Source organism: Saimiri boliviensis, chromosome 12 (assembly GCF_048565385.1).
Source record: "Saimiri boliviensis isolate mSaiBol1 chromosome 12, mSaiBol1.pri, whole genome shotgun sequence".
Lineage (NCBI taxonomy): Eukaryota > Metazoa > Chordata > Mammalia > Primates > Cebidae > Saimiri > Saimiri boliviensis.
Window position 1 is genome coordinate 45,455,991 of NC_133460.1, and position 21,582 is coordinate 45,477,572.

The 21,582-nt window shown below is 35.8% G+C and overlaps 1 protein-coding gene across 6 annotated transcripts in view; it reads right to left on the bottom strand.

Annotated features, from left to right (window-relative positions):
• CTNNA3 (catenin alpha 3) overlaps window positions 1–21,582 on the bottom strand; it is a 1,773,069-nt gene that overhangs the window by 176,327 nt on the left and 1,575,160 nt on the right. For all 6 annotated transcript variants that reach the window (XM_074382308.1, XM_003928685.4, XM_074382306.1 and 3 more), the window contains one exon: window positions 16,760–16,852. In XM_074382308.1, the coding sequence (XP_074238409.1) occupies window positions 16,760–16,852 (93 nt within the window). The remainder of the gene's footprint in view (window positions 1–16,759; window positions 16,853–21,582) is intronic.

Below are 21,582 nucleotides of genomic sequence, written 5' to 3' on the forward strand. Positions count from 1 at the left end.
GGCAATACCTTCTTCCCTTTCCTTGTCATCACACACGCAGGTGTCATGGCACCAGCCAGGTAAAACCCCATCTACATAATAAAAGATCCGTGGGCTATGTAAATAGCACACCTGGTCAAACCAATCCCCTGGGCCCTATGTAAATCAAACACTGGCTCCTCAAGCCCCTCTATAAAATCAACCTCACCTCATCCCAAACCCGGAAACCCACTTGGGCACCCACTTTCTCTGTATAAGGAAACTCTCTCTTCTTTCTTTGCCTGTTAAACCTTCCACTCCATGTGGGTGTGTCCGTGTCTTTGTTCTCCTTAGCAGGAGACAACAAACGTTGGCTGTTTCCCCAGACAATGATGCCGCTTCACTAGCATCTACTGGGTAGAGACCAGAGATGCTGCTAAACATCCTACTATGCACAGGACAGCTACTACAACAAAGAATTGTCTGGTCCAAGATGCCAACAGTACAAGGGTGGGGAAACCCCTCCCTATGCGGGCATTTTAGCTAAGGACCAGGGGATGTTTTGGCTCAGACTGACCCTGATGTATGATCACCAGTTTACCAAGCCAGTGATCTATGGAGTGCTTGGCTGACTCTTAACTGTTGTTTTCAATAATTTTTAACAATAATTATCAGCAGTAAAACGGCAGCAGTGAAATTCTACTCTATCAATTAGAACTAGCCTAAAAAACTCACTAAATCTATTCTGCATTTCTATCACTTTGACATCAATACCATTGCCTTATTAGTTTGTATCTGAACTTCAAGGCATCAGACTTAGTCTAGAGGTAGTGCTACTATTTGGAAATAAAAGAATATTTAGCCAGTTTGTAATATTTAGCCAGTTAGTAGCCACTATGAAAAGAAAACATAAATTTTTTCTTACACTGGGCTTTAATAATGCATGCTTCATTAAATATTCAGTAAGAGTATATATAGTTTCTACTAATGTAACTTTAACTTTTTAAAGATTAAGAAAATCAAATGGATTAAGAACCATGGCTCATTCTAGATAGTAAAATTATAGACAGCTATTTTTTCCTTGTTTATTTGAAGCATTTTGCTCTAAAAAATTATGCACCAACTCTCAGGAGCATGGTTAGCTTCTTTTTGTCTCTGTACTTTCATACAAAATATCTTTATTTTTATAAAATATTGTTTCATATACCAAAGACTTTGAAAGCAATATTTTATGACTTTTTTTTTTTTTTTAGATGGAGTCTTGTTGCTCTGTCGCCAGGTTGGAGTGCGGTAGTGCAATCTTAGCTCACTGCAACATCTGCCTCCCGGGTTCAAGAAATTCTCCTGTCTCAGCCTCCTGAGTAGCTGGGACTACAGGTGCATGCCACTACGCAAGGCTAATTTTTTGTATTTCAGTAGAGACCAGGTTTCACCATAATTTTTTCTACAAATTACATTACGAAATGAGATCACATATGTATGTTTTGTTTCTTATTTTTAACATATTATAAAGTATATCAGTGTCTGTATAATAAGGATTCCTCACATTTTTAACACGCTTATTTCATGATGTATATCTGGTATCATTTAATTTACATTATTAACGGTCTTCAGTTGTTTTATATTTATGTATGTATGCATCATGCAGATAGGTAAGGAGTGTGTGTGTGTGTGTGTACTAACTAGTGAATATCTTTTTTGCAGTTCTCCAAATGTATCTGGGGCAAGCATTCCAGACGACAAAGAGAATACACTTTTATAAAGGCTTTCAGTGCTTCCCAATTTCCCTGCAGGAAGCTTACCCTGACTGACATCTCCACAAAGTGTATGAGTATCAACTTCCCATAAAAACTTTCTCACAATGGACCTCAACAATCTTTTCATTTCTTCTTCCAGTGTTATCAGAATATAGTATTTCATTGTTGTTTTCATTTGGATTATTGTAGTCCCTGATGAGATGGGACAACAATTTGCACACTTATTATAAACATACATGTATTCTTTGTGAATACCTTGTATAGGGCCTATGCCCAGTTTTCTGTTGCCCAGGGGTGGAAAGTGGGGTGGAGGAGTCATTTCTTCTTATTACTTTGTAAAAATCTATTTCTATTAATATATAAACATTTTCTTATGTAATTTGTGATATAATCTGCTAAAATGGATGTTTGTCTTTATTCTGTTTTGTTTGTTTGGGTTTACTTTTTTTATTTTGTATTCTCAGCTGTCAAGTTTTCCTGCCTTTTCCTTTGTTTTCTGTCTTTGGTATCACATTTAGAACATCCTTTATCATCCCCAAGTCACAAAAATATTTACTCTATTTTATCTAGTACCTATAGGGCCCTTTGCTATTGTTGCTGTTGGAACTCAGAAGCTGGAGACGGGGCTAGACATATTCTTCAGTTCATTGCACACTATCACTCTTGGTAAATAGAGAGCCTTCCTGCCCCAACCCAAATCTCTTTTTTCCCCTCCCTCCCTTTGCCCCTTCCTTCCTCCCTTCCTTCTCTCCCTCTCTCCTTTCCTTCTTTCCTTCCGTCCTTCCTTCCTTCCTCACTTTTGTTTATTCCTATTCCTTGTGCCTGTTTCTCTATTCCCTCCCTGCAAATTACAACATAAACCATTTTTTAAAATCTACTCTGGTTGGCCTTTACCTTAGATACCTTATATTTCATTCACTGCACAATATGAGTCCCTTTTGATTAGAAGTTGCTGCTCTTTATAAACACTATATTTTAATAGAACAGACCATGTGTTAGGCATCTATTATGTTTCTATAACTACACAAGATCCTTTATATGCATTATATCTAATTATAATATTATAAGGTAGGTATTATCTGAGTTGAAATATAAGGAATCACTATCTCAGAGGAATATATATATTATTAAATGTCATGCAGTCACTAATAAAAAGAGCCAACATTCATCTTAGACATGGTGACCCTAAGACCCAGGCTCTCTTGCTGTTTTTTATAAAAATAATAGCAAACACAACCAAGTGAGTCCTGCACATTTTTAGAAACTACATTTGAAAAGGAAATCCTTTTTCCTCACAAAACCATTTTATATCATTTTAGAAAATTTTAGTAACAGTAGTTTCTAATTTCATCATTTCAAAGAACAACATTAATCTAATGCTACATTCATGACTATATAATCGCAAGCAAATGAGTTTTAGGCATCCGATGTAATAACAGCCGTGACAACCTAGCATTTCTTTTCTTCTGAGCTGCAATTTGAAACTGGACCAGGGTAGGCACATGACTCAACAGCTCCCCATCTATAAATTAACTAGAAACTCATGAAAGGATCCCATGTAAAGGACTTTGTACATAGGAGGAAATTTATTTAGCTTGGCCAATCAGACTGGCTCTCGCCAGAAAGTGTTCTGAAAAATTTGAAGAGAACTAATTAGGAAGGTGAATGTTGCCAAGCTGCAAAAATAGCAGAGATGTCAAAAATGTGAATCTACTCAACAAATAATGATGACAAAAGTGATGGTAATGGCAGTGGTGGTGGTAATGATTCTGATGATGACGGATATTTTTATCACTTAATGATACATCACTCCTTATAAATATTAACTCCTATAAGCCTCACAATAACCCTATGATGTGATTAGGTCTGTTTTAAAAATAAATAACTGAAACATAGAAATGTTCAGTAACTTGCTCAATGACAACAGTGAGTAAATGGCAAAGTCTGAGTCAAACATAGAAGTCTAGCTCCAGAAACTGTGCTCTCCTTTAAAATGGCTTCAGCATCAGAAATGGGGAGACACGTTTGGAGGCTTTTTCTAAAAGATATGTTTCTTATAAGTACGAGTACATTTGGCTTCTTTTTCTGCTACCTTATGCATTACTACAAACATACTGTCTTCAGTAGGAAAAGATGTAAGCACTTTTTTTTTTCTATCGGAGACTAATTCAACAATAATGTATACATGTTCAAGTTTCAACATAAATGAAATAGGACTTTTTCAGTGATGATAATTTAGGGCAGAGAAAGCAGAGACACACTTGGTTGCCAGATGTCTACCACAAACACCTCTAAACCTGCAAAGACAAAGAATCACCTGAATACTTTAGACTCAGAACATTTTTTCCAAATGCCCATGGTCTGAGTAATTCTCTAGTAAAATACTATTTCTGAAATATAGGAGTTACCCTACATATTCTGCAGCTACATAATAATTGGTTGGATTCAAATGCTATATCTGAAACAACCCCAATATCCCCAAATTTTCTGCACAGGTACCTTTTCCCAAAGCACATATATGATTTAACACTACTTATTTATTGACTTGATAAATATTTATACCATAGTTACTAGGCAGGCTCTGTTCTGCATGTGGGGGAATACATCATGGGAAAAAAAGAACATTAAGACTGTTGCCTTCATTGAATTTACTATCTAATAGGAGACTAAACAAGCAAGCAAATATGTAATACATTAGAGAGTGAAGGTAAGTGTTATGGAGAAAAGTAAAAAAAAAAATGGAAAGAGGTTATATGGCAGTTGGAAGCAGAGTCACAGTTTTAAGCTGGGTGGTTGGTATTGGCATTACTAAAAAGGTGATACTCAAAAGAACAAGCATGTCAGAAAAGAGATTTGTTGGGGGATGAGGTTTGAAAGTTGAAGGAAACCAGACCTAAGGCCAATTCATTGGGTGAGGAGGGAAGGTCACCAAGTAATACATAAAACTTCACTGTAAGTTTAGAAGGTTGTAAAGTAACAATATAAAGCTACGTATGTGAGACAATTTCCAGTCTAGCTAACATCTTTGCTTGGTTTTCCAACTGCCTTTTAGTCTAGTCATAGTCAAAATTAATTTCTGATCTTCGACCATCTCCAGACTGTTCAATTCAATCTCCTCCTTATCAATATAAATAGTAAGTCCATCTTCCCAGTTCTGAATCTAAAAACCGTGAGTTGTCACTGACTACTGTCCCCCTTCTTCCAATCTTTTAGCAAATTTAGTTAGTTTTACCTCTCGCCATATATGCACAGTCACCAACATTCAACCTCTTTATTTCTAAAACCCTGGTCTCTGTCCCCACCATTTTTCACTGTAATAATAGCAATGGTTTTTAACTTCCTGCTTCCTCCTATGCCACTACTCAGACTACTTTCAATACAGCATTCAGAAAGACTCCTTTAAAATATGTCATATCATAATTATTCTGGCTTCAAAGCCCTCCAATGGCTTCCTATTCTACTTCAAATTCTGGCTTCTACTTCCTATTCTGGCTTCAAAGCTCTTCAATGGCTTCCTATTCTACTCAAAGTAAAAGCCAGTATCTTATGACGATTCATACATCCTACAAGACAAGGCATCCTTTTTAGCTTCAGACTTTCATTATGGCTCGCTTTGCTACCATTCACCTCCAAAAACATTTCCTCCCCAGAACTTCTCTTCTTGCTATTTTTTCCACTGTAAATGTCTCAATGAGTAGAAAACACTCTGTTTAAAGAATGGATGGAAGGCTAGGTTCACTAACTAGCAAGTGAGTCACATATATCACATTATGCCACTTAAATTCATGCCTCAGTGGCATTATAAATTACTAAAGATAAAGAACTTCGGTTTTTTGTCAATGTTAGAAGGTAGAAAAATTCCACTTATGAATGTCAATGTTCTACTCTATAAATCAATGGAAGAGGAGATTTAGGTTTAAATTACATAGCTCCAATTGTTGCGAAAACATACTTGATGCCCATACCTTCTCTCACACTAAAATATACTACATCATTGGTGATAAGAAAATTTTGACAATGGAAAAACTAGGTTAAGAAAAACTATAATAAAATGATATCTTTTTAATTTTTAAAAATCACATACAAAGCAATTCAGATTAGTTACTGAACATTAATTTTTACACAGAACTTCCCAGTAACCAAAGCAGGATGAAAAATGCACATATTTTAATGAAGTTCCATTATCTGAGAAGTGAGCGAATATTAAGATATTTGGTAAAAATCTTTCCCAGTTGGAAATTTCAAGAAGCATTTATTAAAAGAACTCTTATATAAGAAGTTTGGGATACTATAATACACAGTGTTTTAAACTTTAATTTTCTCTGTCTAGATTTTTATACAGTGACTTACAAAATTAAAGAAATGACACTAAACTTTCAAGTAAAAAACTTAAAGATCAAATTGCTCAAGTACACTACTTAACAATGGATAGAGACAGAGCCTAGTGAATTTGACATGTAAAAATCCAAACGGAGTGAGTAAACTGTCCTTTAGACAGATTTTCAGCAGAAGTTTTGTATTACTAAATCAATACAGGGTAAAGGGTAAAGAAAGCTTTATGAGAGTAAAGGGAATTGGGCTCATCTAAAAAAATCCTTTAGAAATGAAGTAAAAAAGACAAAAGTAGACCATTCTGACATGGAAAAATCAGGAATATAGGCTCAGGGAAAATCCCAACTCTGTCAGAAGCACAAGAATCATTGTAGCAAATAAAAAGGGTTTAGGATCTGTATCCCTTATATGGTCAGGAATAAGCAGGCACAGTAAAGAGCATTGGCAAAAAGCAGATCAATGAATATTTACACTAGCAGGTACTAAATGGAATATTTCAGAGTAGTGATCTAGCCATTTATTGCAAGATTTATCTAGCACAGGGATTTATAACCTTTGGAAGAAAAAAAGATAAAGAAATAAATTCATGTAATAACTTAGGCTCAATATATCAGGGACCTTGTGAGCTTTTAGGGAAAGATGTCCTACAAAGCAAAGCCTCTCCTTATGTTCTTTCCTGTATGGCATGATTCACATGTGAATCTCCTCTCTACTAAGTAGTGTCTTACATTCTGCAAGTGTAATGCTCAAAGAAGACAACGTTCTAATGGATTTTCCTCCCTACTAAATTCTAAACACTGCTCTAATGGGCTTTAGAATTTAGTAGGGAGGAAAATCCATTACATAGGAAATTATATATGCACAATAAATATCAACATGTGAGAATCTCCACATGTAATGGATGAGTTGGGTATCAGAGAAGGTTGGGCTAATCTGGAATCCTAATGATGAGAAAGGTATTTTCAAGCAGAGGGGAATACCCATGCCATCTCGGTCCCTCCTTTAGTTCGGGCACTCGCATCTCTCTAAAGAAAGAGAGAGGGAATTGTGGGAATTGTGTTTCTTGAGATAATGGAATGGTGTGAGGGTGAGCCGGATGCTTTATAGGACCTGAGATTTCTGCACAAAGAGGTAGCGTTGAAGAGGAAGTGGCAAAATATAATGCAAATGAGAGTAAACTCTGAAGTTCCTTTACAGAGGGCATTAGGAGATTTGATTGCATGCTAAGGGCAAGGGGTGACACTGAGACCTAAAAGGGCTTTTATGTATGATGACAGATGACAGATTTTCACTTTGAAACTGTCACATTAGCTTAAGTATGGACAATGGAAGTCTACAAAGCTGATGGCAGGAGACAAGTTAGCAACATGCTGCGGAAATCTAGGTGAGAAATGCCAGTGCCCGAACTAAAGGAGGGACCAAGATGTCATGAAAACACCATTGTGGAAGACAGTGTGGCGATTTCTCAAGGACCTAGAAATAGAAATTCCATTTGATCCAGCAATCCTATTACTGGGTATATATCCAAAGGATTATAAATCATTCTACTATAAGGACACGTGCACACGAATGTTCATTGCAGCACGGTTTACAATAGCAAAGACCTGGAACCAACCCAAATGCCCATCGACGATAGGCTGGACAGGGAAAATGTGGCACATATACACCATGGGATATTATGCAGCCATCAAAAATGATGAGTTTGTATCCTTTGTAGGGACATGGATGAACCTGGAAACCATCATTCTCAGCAAACTGACACAAGAGCAGAAAATCAAACACCGCATGTTCTCACTCATAGGCGGGTGTTGAACAATGAGAACACATGGATACAGGGAGGGGAGCACCGCACATTGGGGTCTGTTGGGGGGAAATAGGGGAAGGACAGCGGGGGGTGGGGAGTTGGGGAGAGATAGCATGGGGAGAAATGCCAGATATAGGTGATGGGGAGGAAGGCAGCAAATCGCACTGCTACATGTGTACCTATGCAACAATCTTGCACATTCTTCACATGTACCCCAAAACCTAAATTGCAATAAAATAAAAAAATAATAAAATGCAACTATTTGAAAGTATACAAACAGAAAAAAAAAAGAAAACACCTTTCTCAAAGTTCTAAAACCATCTCCTACTATAAAGAAAACATTTATGAGAAACTATTTCTTTAGGTAAAGCCAATCAGCAAACTTGATGGCCTATAATACCTCTCACCTCAGCTCTGAAAAAAACTTTGTTTCAGCAGAGTTGAGCTCAGAATGCGTTCTGGCCTTTTTGTTCCATTGCAAAAGCCTTGAATAAAGTCTTCCTCTCCTATTTAATTTTGGTGCAATTCTCCTTTGACAGTGATGGTAGTGGAGGTTGTGAAAAACGGACAAGTTCAGAAAATACTTAGAAGATAGTAAAACCAGAAAATGTTGTATGATTAACTATGGGAAGATTCAAAAACTATTCTTGAGTTGAGATTTGTGCAACTGAATGTACAGAGATGCTGTAAGGAATATAAGTGTTTGAATAGATTAGTAGATTGAGGTGGTGCATTTAGGTTTGGAAACAGTGAGATCCACAAATACCAGTGATTATTTCAAGGAGAGGAAACCTGTAGACCTCCCAATACATGTATTCAGACCTAAGAAGACAGGACTGGGTCAGAATCCCATGCCTATATATGATATTTGAGATCTTGGGATTATGTGAGAATGTCTAAGAAAAGCAGGAAGAACTAGAAGACTATAGAGCTTAGATCAGAACTCTAACAAACCCTAATGTTTAAAAATAGATAGAGGAACAGGAAACCATGAGAAAAATAGAAAGGATCACCCAGAAAGATAGGAGAGCAGAGTTACTGCCAAACATAAAATTGAAATGATAGAAACCAATGATGAGAAAATGTATTGCCTGCTGTGTTGCTGCTGATTAATGGAATTTTATCTAGATGTATTCAAACTGTTTTTTATAATAAGCCAAATTAGATCATGAAGATGGTAATGAGGTCATGTATCCCAGTATTCTGTAAGGTAATTCAGTATAAATTTGCATTATTGAGAGTATAGTCTGATAATAATTATGGCCTATTAAAATGTTTTAAAATTTTAGAGTAAACCACTCATCCATGGAATTGTTTTTCTATTTTCATAGCAAAGGATATTCAGCTAACCGCATGTAAACAAGCAAAAACGAGGCAGTTCTTCCCATCACCAACATAAAGCTCACATGGCTTCTTTTTTTTAAACTAAGAATCATCTCTAGTATTTTAAGATTTGATATGTAGTTTATCTTTTGCTATTGACGTTTTGAGGTTGTGTCCAGTAACCTAGGCAACCGTTCTTATTTCTGTCCTAATTTGCTTCTATTTATGGAGCTTATATAGATTCTATGGCCCCAGAGATCTTCTCTAAGGCAGAGCAGGTTGACAAATTATATGGTCTTAAGTGAATATGATGTTAAGCATATGACAGATCCTAGTCATCAAGCAAAGACTGCACATTCTAATTTCTGTAATTTGGGGTCATCAGTATATATGATGAATAATGTATCTTTAAAAAGGTAGTGTAACTCGGTCACAGTAAAATATGAAATGACTACTGTTGAAATTATAATATTTAAATGTTTTGTTTTTAATGTTATATTTATTCAATTCAATTCCAGCAATTAGAAATAGCAGCTTCAAACATCCTTAAATAAAAATCTTGCCTGGTCTAATTCAGTGCTGTTAAACGAATTTCCTTTCTCACCACTCATTTGCAAGACACTATAATCAAAGTTTAAGTTGTGTGAGACAGAACAAAACCTTAGAGGTAGTATTTAGCCGTTATTGGATTTCAAGCTGTCTAGGCGGAGGAAAGAATGACTGTAGACTATGTTCTTCTTGGACAAGAGCAAAGAAAGAAGAGATTATTTTAATGACTACTTGCAAAACTGTCTCCAACATGCATCCAATAAATGTCAGAATGAGATGTATTTTTTCTCATTTCTCTTTTTAATCATTATGCGTCTAGAAAAACTGAATTTTTTTTCTTTCTTTTTGTGAGACAGTCTCACTCTGTCATCCAGGCTGGAGTGTAGTGGGTACAGTCTCTACCCACTGCTAACTCCACCTCCTAGGTTTAAGCAATCCTCTCACCTTAACCTCCACTGTAGCTGGGATTACGGGCATGCACTGCCATGCCCACCTATTTTTTTGTATTTTTAGTAGAGATGGGATTTCATCATGTTGACCAGACTGGTCTTGAACTCCTATTGAACACCTGATCTCAAGTGGTCCACCCCCCTTGGCCTTCCAAAGTGCTGGGATTACAGGTGTAAGCCACCGCATCCAGCAGAAAAATTAAAAATAGAAAAGTTTAATTCCTATATAACTTTATGAGAACTGAGAGAGACAGAAAGTAATGGATTACCAAGCTACCAAAGTTCCACAAATAAGAAAACTCCCAGTGCAGAGCCAGGCATTTTAATAGTTGATGAAGGAACTAAGAATTTGACAACTATAAAGGGTCCATTTTTCTGTGTTATTGCATTAACAAGAGTTGCTTTTTTGGATATCTATTTCAGTTCTAGTTTATTTATGTGAATATAGATTTACATAAACATGCTGGTAGCATTAAGAATCACATCAATGACATCTTCCTTTTAACCTCTTAAAGTAGTTCTTGATTAGTCTCTTCCTTGAGGAAAAATGAACAATTTCAAAAGACTTCTGATAGTAAAGTGTCCAGGATGTCAAAAACACTTAGCACCATGAAACAGGAAACTGAGTAATCCCGTATCAGGAGACAGAGAAATTTGTATTTACAAGCTCCCTGAGCTAATCAATAAAAAGTCAAAGCACATCAGGAGCACACAAAGATCTGCACTTTTCATGTGATTCATTTTTATAAAAATCAATATTTATTATTTCCTATTTGCCAGAAACCAAACAAGAATTTTTGCATATCAATTGAGTCTTCAAAAATAGCTATAAAATAGATATTATTATCATCATTACAATTTTACAGATAAGAAAATTGAAAGTTAGAAATGTAACTTTACAAAGGTCATGTGGACAGTAATCAGTGAAACTAAGATTTGAGTCACGGTTTACGTGACTCCAAAGTCCATACTCTTTACCTATACATTATAGCAGTTCTATAAAAGGCAAGTCACTTGCTCACCTATTCTATTCCCCAAAACTCGATTTCAATCAATTTTATTAACAGTCTTTTTAAACCCACAGTCATTACTCAGGTAAGTTTGAGCTATGTTCAGCTGCCACCCTGCTCCAACTAAAATAATTTCCTCAGTCTCTACTGTGACTGCTGCCTCTATTGCAGAAAATAAAACAGGAAAAACTTCTAGAAATTAGAATTCTCATTTCATTGAAATATCGCAGAGGCCAACATGATGAGAGAGTGACCAAGGAGCAACTGCCTTTGCTCTTCTGGATTCCGTGGTGGGAGCTAACTTTGGACTCTCATCCTGCAAGTTCCCCTGCTATGTGACTCTACTTGCCTCATATTCTACTTCATCAAGGTGAAGTGACAGTAGAGACTGTCAGGGTCTGGGCATTACCAGGTAGTTGCTGAATGGTAATCAACAAACTAATTTTGCTGTTGAGAGAAGATTGCAGGATGGGGACACATAGAAATGTGCAGGGTTTAAATACGTCTGATATTAAGGTTTATGGTCTGCAGTTTCACAAATCGTATTTCTAGTACAGCAATTTATAATATCAACTCTAATACTGGCTGTTGAAATAGTAGATCAATGATAATATTAAAGGATAATGAGATTCTATTCCAGTTTACAAGTCTGCTGTACTGGAAAGAGAAAATGTTTGAGGCCAGAACACCTGAGATTTGGTCCCAGTCAACATGACTTGCATAAACTACTTAACTTTTTTTTGAGTCTAATTTCCTAATTAGTAAAACCAAAAGGAAAAGATAACAAAAATAAGCTCCAGGGTTTTTTTAAAATCAGCTATCAATTTGGAAATGTTCTTTAAGCTATAATGTATTAAATAGTATCAGACACTGCTCTGTTTAAATAGAAAATTTGATGTAGTCTGGATTTCATGTAATATTTTAGGAAGCTTTTAGGACTTAGAAAAAATTTTATTAATAGGTTTAGAAATTTTATTACTTTAATGAAAGTCTGTTTGCTTGTCTCCTTTGAATTTGAGTTGAGTTTTCCAGAGAAAAGATGCCTATTTTATGCTGGCTGAAAGCATGAATAAAATAAACAACAAGCTCCGTGAAGAATGTTCTCTGAACCAATACCCAACTCAAACTTCTGTGTCACTGCGATACACCTGATCACTGGATATAACCATGTATTGGTCCAGTGAGTATTCATGTTTAATAATTAAGACAATTACTTATTTCCACTGCCACTTCATAAGGCATGCATTATTGGTCTTTTAATATTTTGTTCTCATTGACCACAGACTCTAAATCATTGTATGTTAGTTACAGACCGTTACAATGCCTAGTGGCATTTGCCACTGGTGACAACAATAATAAATGATGTTGAGCCAAAGCTAGTAGGAATGAAATACAGAAAGTAAAGTGATAATAAATAACTGTCACTCCATTATTACACAGTGCCTGGTTCTAGCATCTGTTCAATAGAGCAGAGTCTGCATAATCCAAGAACTAAAAAGGCATTTACTCTTTAGTAACAGCAACAAGAAAGAAAGGAATCCATTTGTTCATCTTGTGCTGTGACCCCAAATTCCACACTGAGCATGGCATGAGTATTTAAAGACTTCTCAACAGAATTTACTTCAATATCTCGTAGTGTCTTCTCAAAGTGAGAATGCTTGTGAAATGTACCAAAAGTTACACTCAGTCCAATGGATATGAAATTACAGCAATTCTGGCTAGAATGTGACAATAATTTCCCAGATGGATATGAGACTGAAGATATGAATATCATTTTATTATTATAAGTAACATGGGACACAGATACTAGTATAAAGAATACGGAACTCAGGAATATAAGATATCTGGTAGATATTGTAAAACCTATCTAAATATAATGTTGGTTCTTGTTGGGTAATTTGGGTGAGCACCAGATTTAAGCTATCCCCTTCTTTGGCCATCTGTCTCATAAACTTACGAGAGTAGAATCTGTTGTAATAAACTCACAAGGCAGATGTACTGTAAGGGGTGTTATTGGTATCAAATCATCTATAATACAAAATAAATTGCTCTTTAAAATTTAAAAGAAAATTTGTGTCTTTTAAATAAAAATAATCATCTATAATATAAAATTTGTGTCCTTTAAAATAAAATATAATCATCTATAAAAGAATTGCTCTCTAAAAGTTAAAAGAAAATCTGTGTCTTCCCCCTGTCAGTGACATTCTTTGCTCTGACCACTTTCTCATTTCATTAATTATACATCAAGTTTATTGTTATGGCAGCAGTCTGTTTTTTAGTAAAGGAATTATCCTAACTTTAGATCCTAAGTAAACTGACATGTGGCAATTACAGAAGCTGTGAGTCTGAAGACATAATCTTCTTACTAGACAAGTTACATAAATCTGAGCCTTAGTGATCTTAGTAGTAAAACTGGGATAATATTATCAATATAGCAAAGTTAATGTAAAATTTAAGTAAACAGTGTATGTGAAGTGATTTTTTTTTATTGTTTTCTTCCAAAAAGCAGAGTCTGAGATTGAAAGGCAGTTTATTTTGGAGATATATATTAGAAAACAGAACTGGAAGCCTGGGAAGAATGAATCAGGAAAGAAAGGAGACCCAGTCTAAAGATACAGATCAGCATGGCTACTGCTTGATCCTACTGGGGACCCATTCAGGTTCTATGGAAAATGCATTTTTGAATTGTCTATCTTAGAAATGGAAGAGGGATATTGGTCAAGAATTGCTCTATGTGGGGTTCACACCTTACATGAAGCTGTGTATGTATATCATGACTGAGCAGTTATCAGGGAGAGTCCACATAGTAGTTGCTAGGGAGCCCCAATCCAGGGAGTGAATAAAATCCAAATTACTTGGGATTTATGCAGAGGAGATTTATAAGAGCAGAGAATGGCCAGGTTGAATATGATGTCACCACCAGTGGATTTTGGGGTCGGGGATCTACCTTGTCACTAAACAGACAGTGAGGTTTTCACCCAGTGGCATTCTGAATGAAGAGGATTGTCAGAGAGCTGTACACAGATGAACACTAATGCAAGATGAAGAGCAGTTTCAGGGTAATATCCACAACATTAGAAGCTGTAGCTTCTATGAAAAATTCTTAAGATCCAGAACCAGGAGGATCATCAAGTTCGTAACCCATAATGGGCAGTCAGTCATCTAGCTGGCCTGGCCTACATTTTGGACCAAGAACAAAAATACAAATGAAAATAATATTAAGAAGTTTACTTTCTTATCATATAATGTGAAAGTTGTAAAAGTTTTTCAAACACTTCCATATGCTTTATGTTATTTGAAGTTACAGTGATGCTGTGAGAAACTATGGCATTATTCATCTCATTTTTCAAATGAATAAATTTGGTTTCCTTACCAACTCTTCATTGTCTACAAGTGCAAAGTCAGAATAAAAACTGAGGTGTGTTTATCCTAATTCTAGCATTATAAAAAGAGCCTTAATTTTAATAAAATTTCCTTTGGTCAATGACTTTGTAAGCCCTGACACCTACACTTCACCTCCAGTGTCATCAGCCTGAGTGAATCACTCACTCACCTCCCTGAAAGCATGAGCAAAGAGTACCTTTAGCAAAAATGTATTTCCAATTTAATTTTCATTCATAAGATGTGATCTCTACCAATGATGCCAACCAGATTTGAAGGAAACTAAATCCAGGTGCTGTGTGACTCCAGATAGCTTTCAACACAAATTGGCTACTAGAGGACTGATGAATAACCTGAATAATCTGTAAGAAATGGAAACTCAAGAAAGTAGCATTTCCCAATATATTACCAAATACTATCTTTCTGGCTATGTAATAATGGTGTCTACTCAGAGAACAGTTTTTCTCCACTAAAATGAAATATTCCTATTACGAAAATTTGAGAGAAACAATGTTTCTGACAAAACACAGGTTTTATTTACTTGGCTGATAAATATTATTTCTAGGCAGTCTGAATTCTGAAAACGTGGAACTTTCTCAAATTTACCTTTTTCCATATTATGGTTTCATTATATTTTCTGTATTATATAGTAAATGAGAAAATATTTAGCATATTATAAAAGCAAATATGTAAGTGCAAGATATTATTGTTAATAAAAAGATATAGTTATGCTCTAATGATATAGCTTTCTAACATTCATTTCACATATGTGAAAGTAGATGAACAGAAACAAAATATTTTTACATATGTTGTGGGATTTTAAAAAGGCAATCAAAAAGAATAGTAGAAACCGAATCTGAGTCTCTACATCTGTTTAAAATTAGATATTTTTCAGTGCATTCATCTTATTTTCCATTCTTAGGAAATAGAAATCCAAAGGATTATAGGTAGAATTTGGTAAAGCTTAAAGTTTGTTTTTCTTCAAATCAGTTTCCACAAGCCACAGAGTACAATAGAATATCAAAATATGTATGGAAATATCATTATTTTTATTTAAGGAAATATGCACTAACATGTATTTGTGACATGGAGTTGACCAAACAGGTCTTTGCTTGAAATGTTTCTGAGGATCTTGTATAGCAATATATCTACCAAAAAACACAATGTGCTCTAGTCTTTCAATATAAGTGTTTCAACATCAGATAGATCCATGAGAGACCAGGAAACAAAGGGAAAGGTTAGGAATTTGCTTCCATCTCCAAATTTTATGTCACTGAATTTAACTAACTTAATACTAATACTACTAATGATCATCATGATAATCAAACTATTGTTGCTGCTACTACTACTGTGAATAATACTAACAGCTATTGAGAAGTGACTAGGAACTAAGCACTATGTAAGTGCTCTGTTAGTTGACTCAGTTAATTCTCACAGTAATCCTCATATGAAGGATACTATCAGTGTCTCTGCTTTATAAATGAGGGAACTGAGGTACAGAGAAGCTAACTGCCTTTCCCAAGTAACACAGCAGAAAGAGATGGTAGATTCAGATACATTTCTGGGAAGCCTTAGAGACCGTGCTGTACTTCATGGGTTTCTGACCCAAGGTTTATAGTCTGGTCCACAGTTGAAAGCTGTAAGTGGCTAGGATGCCAAAATTTCACAGAAATCCAGGCACTGGGTGGGACTAAAGTGAAGTACAGTATCTCAGAGTAATTCAGAAATTAGAATTAACGTAAGTAGAGTTGTGTGTTGGTGGTGTGTGTGTGTGTTTTTGGGAGCAGGCATAGGAACAGTTATTGCAGGGAAAGAAAAGTAGATTATTGACTCAGATGAGTTTTCTTTTCCACTACAATTTCAGAGTATATTTACCACTTCTTCATTTCTTTTTCCTACTCTAAGCAAACATGTACATATTTCACTTTTATATTCCCATGACTCCTATAAAGCTCAAAAGCAGTATGGAGCAGTTCACTACATGACCTGAAATGGTCTTACTGTGAGCTCTCAAGATAGAGGAAAATAATTACCCTCATGTGGTTTCCCTTAATGCTAAGGCTTTTCTCTATGTGCTTCACAGATCTAGCTCCAGATCCACGAGTTGCACCTGTTAGAGGCTGCCTAGATTGGCAAAGGGAGGGCACAGCCATCAGTAACACAGGGCATGGTTCTCCCACCAGGGAAGTGACATACCCTGTCAGTTTTCCCTTCTGTCTGAACACTGGTGTGACTGCGAACCTCGTGATCCTCTTCAAGGTCAGAAACATCCTCCAGTTCCTCTGGGGTCTGTAAAAAGAAAGCAAAACATTGCCAGTGGGAATGTACAAGCTTTTCTTCTTTGGAAAACATAGCAGTACCTTAAAAGGATAATCGGAGAGTTACCGTATGACACAGCTCACTCCCAGTTATATATCCAAGAGAAACAAAAGCATATGTCCACACAAATACGTATTCACAAATGTTCACAGAAGCATCAGTCATGAGAGCTAAAAAATGGAAACCAAATGTATACCTACTGATGAATGGATAAACAAAATATGGTACATCTGTATAATGGAATATAATTTGGCTATGAAAAGGAGCAAAATATTGATACACACCGCAACACAGGTCAACACTGAAAACATCATGCTAAGTTAAGAGAGCCAGCCACAAAAGGCCACATATTGTGTGATTCCATTTACGTGAAATGTCTACAACAGGCAAATCTATAGACAGAGATTTAATTAGTGGTTGCTAGGTGCTAGGGGAAAGGGGAAATGGACAATGACAGCTGATGGGTATGTGGTTTCTCTTCAGGATGATAAGAATGTTCTACAGTTAGATAGTAGTAATGATCATAAACCCTCTGAATATACTACAAAACACTGAGTTTTATACTTTAAAGTGGAGAGTTTCATGGCATATGAATTATATCCCAATAAACTGTGAGAGAAAAAGAAAGCAGAAACATGATCACAAGGAAAATTTTATTTCAGTGAACAGCAATTTGGCTACCCGCTATGTGGTTACTGCAAACTAAGATGCTTATAGTTGATAAATACATTAGATAATTGTCATTAAAATCATGTATCATCAAAATGCCACCAGAAATTATCAAGGAATTAAATTTTTAGGGACTTGATAAATAATCTAACTTGAAATTCAGTGTCTATTAGGAATAATTAGCTAATTTCCAGTTCTTCTTTCAATGTCAGCTGAAATGCCTCTTTCTCAGGGAGGTGTCTTGCTCAGGAATCCTCTAGGCTGGGCTGGATTCCCTGCCAAGTGCTTCCTAACCCACGCTACTTTAATAGCCATCATGCTTATCATACTTTATTACATCATTGCTGTACTGGCAGCTAATTGTTGAACTGCCTATTCTGTGAGGCAAGGACATGTCTCCCTTGTCATTTCTACAAATAGAAGTACTTAAGAAGAATTAGCTTAGTATTTGTTTCAGTGTACAAGGTCTCAACTTAATGTTTTTTTATTTCAATAGCGTTGGGGATACAAGTGGTTTTTGGTAACATAGAGGAATTGCATAGACGTGAAGTCTGAGATTTTAGTGGGCCCTTCACCCAAGTAGTGCATATTGTACCCAGTATGTAGTGTTTTTATTCCTAATCTCGCTCCTGCCCTACCTGTTTCTGAGTCTCCCATATCCATTATTCCACTCTGTACGATTCATATGCTACAAAATCCTGGTGACAAACCCAGAAAACAAGCATTTAGGTTTAACAGAAAACAACCAAAATGAAGTAGAAGATGTCCTCGGGTCTGTATCTTTCATGCACATGTGGCTGTTGAAGACTGGAAAGGGGCAGGGCCTGTCTCAGACTAGCTCTGGTTTGCCCTAAATCTTCCTTTACACACAGACACTTTGTTTATTTTCAGGGTTGCCAAGAGCCTTTCATCCCTTGGGAGCACTCCAGAGATGAGAACATTTGATGATTAGTTCATATTAGAGAGCAAAATTACCAATTTCCTATTCATTAATGGCTTCAGATTCTTTCACATCTCGTAGATCTTTAACCAGCGCTTTCTTTGTTCTCACACGCTTGCACTGAGCAATACCCATCCCTTTCCAGAGAAACATTTACACATTTATTTCAACCAACTCCTCTCCAATATTAACATTTCCACCTCGCCAAAGCCTTCAATGTGCTATTTGTTATCGATACGTTGATCTCTTTGGATTCCTTCTTTGCTGCAACTACATGCAGCTATTATCTTAGGACGATTTATTCTTTCTTCTTCAGTATTAATAGCACGAGTTCATCACTATGTAATTTCTATACAATCACATATTTCATTATTAGTCACTTTGTGTATTCTTATCAGAGTATTCTTGAGAAAACATCTTTGCAATTTCCCTCCTTGATATATCACGAGGCCCTACAACATCTGAAATAAATCAGTTATTCAAATTCTCTTTCTTATGCCCTGTTGTTTTGCAACTGAAGGCTGCCTGGTGTTCCTGCTGCGACGCTTCTTATAAATTTCTGTTGTTTATTACTTGGGTTATATCCTATCATACAACAACACACAACTTCATCATCCACTCTAACAGTTTATTCGACCTCAAAATAGAGTAACAAACTAAGAACAATTGCTGCTATCAGAAGTCACAAGTGCCATTTTTGCTGGTGATGCTGCAGGAAGAGATAAGCCTACCATTTAAGCCCATATGCTTCTGTGCTTTTTCTGTGTGTGTTTAACATGGGACTAATAGTTTTCTTGCAAAGCTACAAAAATTGACCTCTTCTTTTCACGAACAAAATCAGTGGGGTGAGTGTTCAAAGCACTTGCTAGCAGCAAGTGTTTTGCCTTACATTTGGCAAGGCAAGGTGTTGGACGGTATTGTGGAAATAAATAGTTAAACACATAATGCTACAGTTTAAGCAGAAACTAAGAAAAAGATAGGAGTACTCTAATAATTCTGAAGGCAACACATTAACTCCTTTAGCACTAAAGACAAATAGTAGAAACAGCAAATATTAAGAAACAGGGAGAGGAAGGATGACAGGCTACCCTAGATGATGCATTCTTAAATAGTCTGCTTCTGCCTGTCTGGTAAACATCTGGAAGGGGTGTGTGTGTGTGTGTGTGTGTGTGTGTGTGTGTGTGTGTGTGTTTAATCAATTTTCATTCTGTGAGAGGAAGGGTTAACTATCTTAGAGGCATTATAAGGCCTTAGGAAAGTCCTATCATGTTGAGTAATACAGACCTGAATTTGAGTTCTGGTCCTCTAATGAGTGATTATGGGACCTTGGGCAATATGTGTACTCTTTTAAAGTGTGGTTCCCTCAGAATAAAATTTGGGTAATACCTAATTGCAAAGGTTGTTGTGAGGCTCGATTGTACTAAGATGCTTTGAGTAAAAGCTTAGTCCACAAACGTAGTGGGGTGGCAACAAACGTTTATTTCTGTTTGTTACTTTTTCTCCTTTCTCCACTATCCTATACCTCATCCCAATATTCCCCTTTATATTTTTTGTTAAACCTTTATATAAATTTATCCAAGTTTTAATCATCTTTATTCCAAATTTAATCATTTTAATCCATTTTAATTTAAATTTATTTTTGAACTTGGAGTATGGATAAGCTACCAAACGTTTCTGTACTTCAGATTCTATACAGACATTATTTTGGATTGACATGGTATTTTTACTACTGCCTCCAGTTTCAGTCACCTGAGTTTGACTATATAATGTCACTGTGCTAAATAGGGTTTAATATAATTCCCCATGCACTGCTTCCTTCTAAACACCATGTAAGAGATCTCTTTTAATTGGATTTTAATCGTGTCCAAGCATGAAATTATCTCTCAAGCTGGCCTCAGCCATGATTCACTCTAGCATGGATTCTCAGGGATGATGGAAATAATTTGTCTTCTTTCAGCTGGGCTGTCGCTAAATCAGACCAAGATGAAGATAGTCCATTTTTTTCAGAAAAAGTGTTAACCAATGCAGACATTAATGTTACTTCTCATATAAGAATATGGGAGATATATTTCATATTTTCCTATTTTACCTCTGGCTTATTAAGGAGCCTTCCTTAAGTAGCCCAGAAGCAATCTGGAATAGACTTAGTTTCTTCACGTGTAAAATAGCACAAATACTGCCTAATATTTAGGGTTATTGTAAAGATAAAACAAGATGATGGACAAGAACATTATTATTCTTCAATGGCTACAAAATACTGAATTATTAATATTGTTTATGATTATTATAGATTACCATTACTGTTATTATCTCACTTGATTCATGCAAAAGACGTCAAAAACAAGTATAGAAGATTTTGAAGTTGAAAACATTCAGGCTGAGGTGTTTACATAGAAGCCAGAGCAGCAATGACATAGTAGTAATACATTAAGACTTCAGGGTTACAATAAATTTCGTGTGTGTGTGTGTGTGTGTGTGTGTGTGTGTGTGTGTGTGTATACATATATCCTTTCTCCCATAAGATATTCAATGTTTTTATAGACATTATCTCATTAATTCTTTCAGCATTACTAATAAAACAGGTGTTATTATTACAACAAAAAATTAACTTGCACAGACTTTCTAAACATTTCATATTAAAATACAAAAATGAAATCTGTGGTTGCTAAATTTCAAAGAAGAAAGTAAAAAAACAGGAAGAAAAAAAGAATTACAAATACTCTGAAAAACAGGAGTCATGCTTGGCTTCTTAGAATCATATTTGAATTCCAAATTATACATATGATGTATTATAAATATAACTCACTGGCTAGCTTTCACTGACTTATTAAAATCAAATAATCACCATAGTAATGTTCTGAGTGGTCTCACACACAGAGAAGCTCTTTGGAAACAGGCTATGAATGTCCATCCCAAGCAGGACGCTAACATCATATGTTCAGTGATTTTATTCTAGCTGAGGTGGTAACATAGGATGATTTTGCAATGTCAAAATGGAGAATTCAGAATTAAAATACATATAAAAATAAAAACAAATCTATCAATGACACAATGTCAAGTCAGAGAAAATTAAGACATGTCCCTTGTTGAA